Consider the following 7821-nt stretch of genomic DNA (forward strand, 5'->3'; position numbering starts at 1 on the left):
GTAGTTCCAGGCATGGGGTCCTGGCTATGTAAGAAAGGTACCTGAGCATGAGCCAGAGAGTTGGCACACATCAATCCTGTGGAGTTTCTGCTGTTCTGAGTCTGGGCCCTAACTTCCCTTAGTGATGGACCTGACATGTAAGCCAAATAAATAAGCCCTTTTCTCCTCTGAGCTGTTTTTGGTCATGGTGTTATCACAGCAACATAGAAGAAAACTAGAACAGATAATAACATGTAATAAATATTTAAAAATTTGACCTAGTCTCTAGGGGAAAAGAACAGATATGCTACTACTACTGTGTCCTTCGTAATGTACAAACTACTGCTCCAGGATCTGGAGGAGGAGCATTGAGTCAGTAGATGCTGTGGACTATCCAAACCTGTACTTAAAGAACAACATACCACATTGATCCCACCTGCGTGGCTCCTTGAACATACTGTTCCTACAAACGCCATTCCTGCAGTTCCACCAAAGCCTTTCTTCCTAAATGAAAATGTAAAGTTACAAGATGTAGTTGAGGAAAAAGAAACATATTAGTCCTGTTTCTACAGTAATCATAACCATATTGGCAAAACCTACAGAAAGTAGAAGAGAAATGTCAAAAATAAATAACATTTTGAGAACATGAGGTTAGCATTACAAACATAATCTTTAAAATTTTTTTTCATAAAAATGATGATGCCTTTGCATACACAAGTCACATTTGGCTTGTTCCTTGGTGGTAGTGATCTTCTGGGTTAAAAGGATTTCTAAAAATGTACTATATGTATTTATTCAACGACTGTTAATTAAGAAAGACAGCAACACAATAAATATTTTCACAAAGGATTGCCTTCAAATTTGTAAAGAGAAATAACTATGCCCAGAATTTTATACCTAGCCAAACTGTCTAAAACGGATATAAAATACTAGGGAGAACAAAACTCTCAGATGTGAGTTAGGATAATCAGAGTTCAAAGTGAGATGATCTTTAAATTCTATGCTAATTCTGTAAAAGTATCTTCAGCAAGAAATCAAATATTTTTCCTTTCATATAATCTTTCACAAAAAAAAATAATTATAAAATATGCTGTTAACAAGATGAGAAAAGGAGAAAGACATGGAGCAAAGGCAGGGACAAGTCAGACACAAATGCTTCTACCTCTAAGAGAATGTAATAACACAGCAACTAAAGTAGCAAAAGTCATTGTTCTGATCACTCCATTCATAGCATTTTCTTAAAGCCACTTACAAAACCAACTGTGCACTGTCATGTCTCCGACGAGTTATAAGAAACTTTTCCCGCCACTGAACAAAGTTGCCCAACACATCTCCAGCTCCTCCAATTATATTGATAGGATTTCTATCTGTCCAAATTTCTAGTCCAACTAGCACAATTCGAATGTTCAACATGATGTACATCTGGGGAGGAAACAGAAATAAGATGAATACATAAATTATATTAAGAACATGAGACAAATGGAGAGTTGGCTATGACAGGCCTCAGGTCTAAGCTGGCCTTCAATTTTCTGTGTTACTAAGGATGACCTTGAACCCCTGTCAGTCACTTGAGTCCTGAGATTACAGACATGTGTCACCACATCCAGTGAAGAAAAATACTTTAAATATTTATGAAGGAATATAGCCAATAAAATTAAAATAAAATTAAAAACAGGATTCCCTCCCCCAGAATGAAAAAAACCATATCCTTAAGGACAGAGAACTAAGATTCAAACTCCGTCTTATTTCCACTGTGAAATCTGAAAAACAGAGGAAGTTAAAAGTTTTGAGTGAATTTTATGACAAGGCTTTCCTTTTGCATAGTCTGTGTCTATGTCTGTGTCTATGTCTCTGTCTCTCTATCTCTCTCTCTCTCTCTCTGTCTCTCTGTCTCTCTCTCTCTCTCTCTCTCTCTCTCACACACACACACACACACACACACACACACACAGCAGCAGCAGCAGCAGCAGAATTATTTAAAACACTAGTCCTTCAATTGAGGAAAGCAAAGATGCATTTAAAACCATCAGTGCACCTTCCCCATACTCTGAAGATACAGTAGACACTGACTGACATGAAATACCTTGTATCTCCTTTTATCTACATTTCTGACTTCTTTTCAAACATTATTTGTACTTACAGAACAGGTATTTATACATCTGGCAGAGCTCAGAAATGACACATTTTGAATTCTGCTCTGAGACTGTGTGAGGGCAAGCACAGAAGAGAAATACAACTTACACTATCCAGGTAGTTTGCTAAGCGAATCATCTCTTCTCTCACAGCAGTCTGGTTCCGTCCCATCATGTCATACTGAAAAGAAGAAGGAGGGAAAGCATGATTGCAAGCAACGACACAGTAGAGCCGCCTGCAATGCCTACACTGAAGAGCAAATCCCAAGGATCTCCTTGGAACCAAAAGAGGAGGCATCTAGACACCTGCCAGCATTTCAAATGAACCGACTCCAGTGTGGCAGTCTGAATGAGGAATGTCTCCCATAGTCTCAGGCATTGGAACACTTGGTCCCCAGACACTGGGGCTGTTTGGGGAGGTTAGGAAGTGGGGACTTGCTGGAGGAGGTATGTCACTAGAGGCAAGGTGGTCTCTGTAAGTAAAATCCTCTCCCCATTTCCAGTTTGCTCTCTCCGCTTTGAGTTCCCGGTAGAGATGTGAGGTCTCGGCTCTGAGCTCCAGCCACCATGCCTGCCACCTGCTGCCATGCTGTCCCCACCATTATGGGTCTAACCCTCAGGAACCATAAACCAAAATATACTCCTTCTGTAAGGTGCCTTAACCTGGGTGCTTTGACACACAACAGCAAGTAATTAACACACTAAGGGACACATTTAGTAACTTTAGGATAAATTTTCTTCTCAATGTTATTTTTACTGATTTTAATGCAAAGTATTCTCAAATTTTCACAATGGTATAATCTTAAACAAAAATCTTAGATAAAAGCATGAAAAACTAATAAATTTCCCATTCTTTTATCTCTTAGGCTAATGATATCAACAATAAACTATTTCTAGACCCTACTCGAAAGTAAGAATGAGAGATTAGTTCAGGCTCACTAGTTCAAATTTTGGTTAGAAAAAGATATATATAAAGAGAGAAATTTTACCATGTTAAAGTATTTTATGCGGCCTATATTTTTATATCTGGCTAAATTAGCATGTCTATTTTAATGTTATCTTAACCTACTTGCTAACAAAAAAAAAATCTTACAGGGTTTGTGACTTCACTCCGTGACAAAGGTCTTAACAACAGAAGCTGTGGTTGCATCTGTTCAGCAAGATCCTGTATTTAACAGAGCTTGATGAAAATGGGGCCACTTTTATTCTGAACCATTTCATATATGAATATAACCAGTCTATCTGGAGAGAATAATAGAGAAAAACACTTTAACCTCTATTTTTGCCACTTGTCCAAGACATTCTACTTCTAGAACTTTGCAACCACAGCTGGAGCAGGTTCAAGCTGGCTTTCCTTTCCTTGCTCTCCCTTCTACCATCAGGATCCTAACACACCAAGTGTATGTGTGGCTCTGACTAACCGGGCCTCTTACCAACCTACATACAGTAAGGGACTTTTAAAACCAGGAAAAACAATCTTCAAAATGTTCTCTATGGCTTACAAGAAAAGACCTGCCAATCAAATAGTTCCTATAAATAGTTTTTCATACAAACATAAAAGGTAAAAGTTTCCCAGGACATTTTTAATAATCTATATGTTAAATTATTTAGGAGCCACATCAGAAACTGATGATCCTGTAGTAGCTGAAGATGCAGTATCTCTAAGTAAAACAGTAGCTTGGTCTTTAAGGACAAATATAAAACATGCTGTTGCTCTTCTGTCCCCTGGAAATACTAAGTGCTTCTAAAGCATGCTAGGTCCCCCAACCCCACCTTTTAGGGTGAGGAAGATGTGCTCTGAAAAGCATAAAGCAAATCTACCTCAGGAGGCGGCAGCCAACTGTCCGGTTTGCAGCCACAGCCTGGTAAGTAATCTGAAAAGCTCCCAGGACCCTAAGTGGCTGTGTGACAAATCCAGCATTAGACAGTCACCACAGAGAGCAGGGAGCCCTGTCCCCTTTAGGTTTACAAAGCTAAGGGGCCATGAATGCACACGCATAATTACAGCACTAAGGAGACTGGGGCAGGAAGATTAGGAGCTCAAGACACAGCAAGACCCTGTCGATACATTAATTGATTCATCATATTTCCTTCATAAGTTACTTCTCAACTGCTTTTTCATGCAAAAGGGAAAAGAAGTCAGCAATTCCTACCCTTTCCTTGTCTACAACAATGAACAGCTCCACATAGCGGGTCTGTGGTAGAACAGCTCTTCTTCTCTGTTAAAACACAAGCACCATAAAGCAGGAATTGTTAGGGGACCAGACATGTTCTGTATGAGTAACGGTCAGACCTAGGAGCTAAGCATGTGGTTTCACATCTGTAAACAGTACAGATTGTTTCACTCAGCATACCTGTGTCAATGAAACAAAAAAGTGTTAGCTGCTATTTTAAAAGCTCTAAAGATAAAGTGGGTTGTCTGTCTTCAAAGCAGCAGTATGGCTGGGTTGTTTTATTTTTAATTAAAATACATACACAAAGATTGTAATGGAAATGTGACTACCATGATAATACAGAAAGAAAGATACCTCCTGAGTCCTGAGAGGAAAAGCTGGAGCAGGGTCACCAGTATACAAACATGGCTTCCTTCCAACCTTTTACAGGCAGTCATACAAAGAGAATTAGAATTAGCAAACACTTAACAGCTTTCCAACTGTTAACGAGTTTGGGGAAGAAAAGGTGATGACCTAATGTCATGGTCAGGTGTCAGCTGATTTAAAATACGCCTTATGCCAGCACCATGGGAAAAGCCTCTTAATCTCAAAAATAAAACCCTGCCACATCCAGCATGTGGCGCCATGTTACCTGTCCCCACAGTGGAAGAGAACACTATAGCTGAGTTAAGCTGGCCCAGGGAACCATAACAGGCCTATATCCCGAGCAGCCAGGGCTCCTGTAAGAAGCCTCCAGAGCAGGGGCCTGAGTGTCCTTGAATATAGGTATCTGAGGTAATAATTATCTTCAATTCAGTAGCTATCTGCCTACCTCTCTCCCTCCCTTCTTCCCTCTCTCCCTCTCTCTCTCTTTCCATCCCTCCCTTCCCTGTCTCTGTCACTATCTTTATCTTTGTCTCCATCTCTCTGTCCCTCTCCCCTCCCTCCCACCCTCCTTTCCTCTGATCTAGCCTAGAGCCTGAGGTATGAGTGAAACCTCACCTGCTCCAAGCCAGAGTGTAATGACTACACAGAAACTCCTAATAGGATTACTGCCTAAGATCTAAGCCCTTAAAATTCAGACTGCTGGGGCAGAAGAAATGGCTCAGTGGTTAAGAGCACCAACTGCTTTTCCAGAGGCCGAGTTCAATCCCCAGCAACCACATGGTGGCTCACAACCATCTGTAATGAGATCTGGTGCCCTCTTCTGGTGTGTCTGAAGACAACTGCAATATATATATATATATATATATATATATATATATATATATATATATACACACATATATACATATACACATACATATATATATACACACACATACACATATACATACATATGTATATATATGTATGTGTATATATGTATTTATATATACACATATATATGTATATATGTGTATTTATAAATATTTATAAACATATATATATATATATATAAATCTTTTTTTTTTTTAATTTCAGACTGCCCTCCTCTCAGTCACCAGAGCTACACATTGCTCATCCTTTCATGCCCTGGTCCCAGTCAGCATGGATGGAGCTGGAGGAAGACAGCAATCGCCATTTTGGGGTGAAACGAATGATTTCCTAAGAACAGCCTGAGTCCAGAAGAGTGCTATTGCTCCTTACGCGCAGCAGCTGAGTGACGCTCGGATGCTCCTCCTCATCCCCCTGTGTGGTTTCCTTCTCTGTGTCCCCGTTAGAGACTCCACATCTCAGAGGCTCCTGGTGGACACCATCCATGGGGTAAAATATGTGCTCAAAGTGTGAGCTGTTGTGCAGAGGTTCAATTCCAAAACTGGAGTTCTCCAAATGCAGCAAGCCTCTAAACGTTGGGTGGCACAAGCCAGTGTTAAGGAAAAAGAAACAGAGAACAAGGGTCAGAGACTGAACGTAGGTCCTAGTTTCTAACACAGAAGGAAGCTATAGCCCAGCGCAGAGTCCAGCAAACATAAATGTCAACTTTTGACCCTCTGCCCACTTAGCTCTGACAGGAGGCTACAGAGCAGCTGAGAGGGAGGCCTGGACCTGGCACTGGAATCTGAGCCCAGAGTACGTTTTCTACAGAGACTCTCATTTATCCTTTGCCTTAGTGCACAATCTACCCAGAATTGCTCTCATTAAATTATTTAAGATGCGTAAAATACTTAAGACTGCTGCCTGGCACATTGTAACTACTTAGGAGTTGTTTCTTAAATGAAGACATGGGAGCCATAAAGTATAGCTGATTTGGGATGAAAAGGTTGTATTCATTCAACAAGATGGTGCAATCGAGCAACCAGGATGGTTCCACAACAACAACATGGCTATAACTTCAACTGGCATGGGACAGGAATTCTCGAACCCTTGTTTGCTTTTCTGAATATGACAATAGTAAGACTCTTTATGTCACTGAAATAATACATGAAATAATACAGAAGGAAAATTTACAAAATGCTATAGAAATTTAAAATACACTTTATTTCAAGTGGCAAATTTTTTGTAGTCTCAAAAAAAAAAATTAACTTCTCCCACTGGATACTATGATTGGTCAATTACTAGGTTTTCCTAAACAAATACTCCAAGAATATCTGAAGCATGGCTGGAAAGGTCTTTAGTAACATCAAAGGAAAATCCAACTCGGTTAAAACACCAAATGACTCAGCTTGGAACAGAGAGGAGATGCAAGGGCAGAAGTCAGGGAGAGAAAACAGGAGAGTTCTTACCTGAGTCCAAAGCAGGCGCTCACAGCAACCGCGGAATTCTGCACTCCCTCCACATAGCCTCGATAGTGACAATGGCTCTAAATGAAAAACACACACACTCTTCAAACACTGCTGTGCTGCTCAAAACCATCAAGAAACTGCAATCCTGAATTTTAATAACCTACAAAACACCAAAAAGGCATGCTCCGGACTATCTGGAGATGATCTGCTATCACCTAAATAAGTACACACAGGATGCCAGCACCAAAGAGCTCTCCCCGTGACCTTTCAGCCCAGAAACAGCATAGTTAACATTTTAAGTCACAGTTGGCTCAGAGAAAGTCAACAGACACTGAGTGAGGACCTTGTTGAGGACTGAGAAGGCTCCATTGGGAGTGAGCCGTTCTGCAGAGGGGATGGCTGTCAGCATCAATTAAGTTTCTCTCTTCTCCCAAAGGCACATTAGTTACACTAACATATTATGTAGCTATCTTATAAGGACTAAGTGCCTTTACCCTTAATTTGGGGCAAGAAATTAACTAGCTAAAATGCAAAAGTCAGTATCACTCCACAACAGAAAAACTCCTGAGCACCATGACATTTTTACCACCTGTAAGACACCCAAAAAGACCATATTAGAAAGTCACGGATAGGAATTCCCTACCCTACCAGACATGAAGATGCACAGCAGGCCCAGTGAGGAAACAGGATGGCACTGACATCCAGGCCAACGAGCAAGTCTGTCAACAGGACCCAAGGACATATAGGACCTACTAGCACATCTGAGCACACTGCACAAAGACACGCTTTTAAAAATAGATCCTGCCGGGCATGGTGGCGCATGCCTTTAATTCCAGCACTCGGGAGGCAGAG

At 40.6% G+C, this 7821-nt stretch overlaps 1 protein-coding gene across 2 annotated transcripts in view; it reads right to left on the reverse strand.

Annotated features, from left to right (window-relative positions):
- Adam9 (ADAM metallopeptidase domain 9) overlaps nt 1–7821 on the reverse strand; it is a 76273-nt gene that overhangs the window by 44692 nt on the left and 23760 nt on the right. For both annotated transcript variants that reach the window (XM_021218811.1, XM_029531959.1), the window contains exons 5-10: nt 6970–7046; nt 5894–6089; nt 4265–4330; nt 2221–2292; nt 1232–1401; nt 402–483 (exon numbers count right to left, since the gene is read on the reverse strand). In XM_021218811.1, coding sequence (XP_021074470.1) covers nt 402–483; nt 1232–1401; nt 2221–2292; nt 4265–4330; nt 5894–6089; nt 6970–7046 — 663 coding nt within the window. The remainder of the gene's footprint in view (nt 1–401; nt 484–1231; nt 1402–2220; nt 2293–4264; nt 4331–5893; nt 6090–6969; nt 7047–7821) is intronic.

This window comes from Mus pahari, chromosome 19, assembly GCF_900095145.1.
Source record: "Mus pahari chromosome 19, PAHARI_EIJ_v1.1, whole genome shotgun sequence".
Classification (NCBI taxonomy): Eukaryota; Metazoa; Chordata; class Mammalia; order Rodentia; family Muridae; genus Mus; species Mus pahari.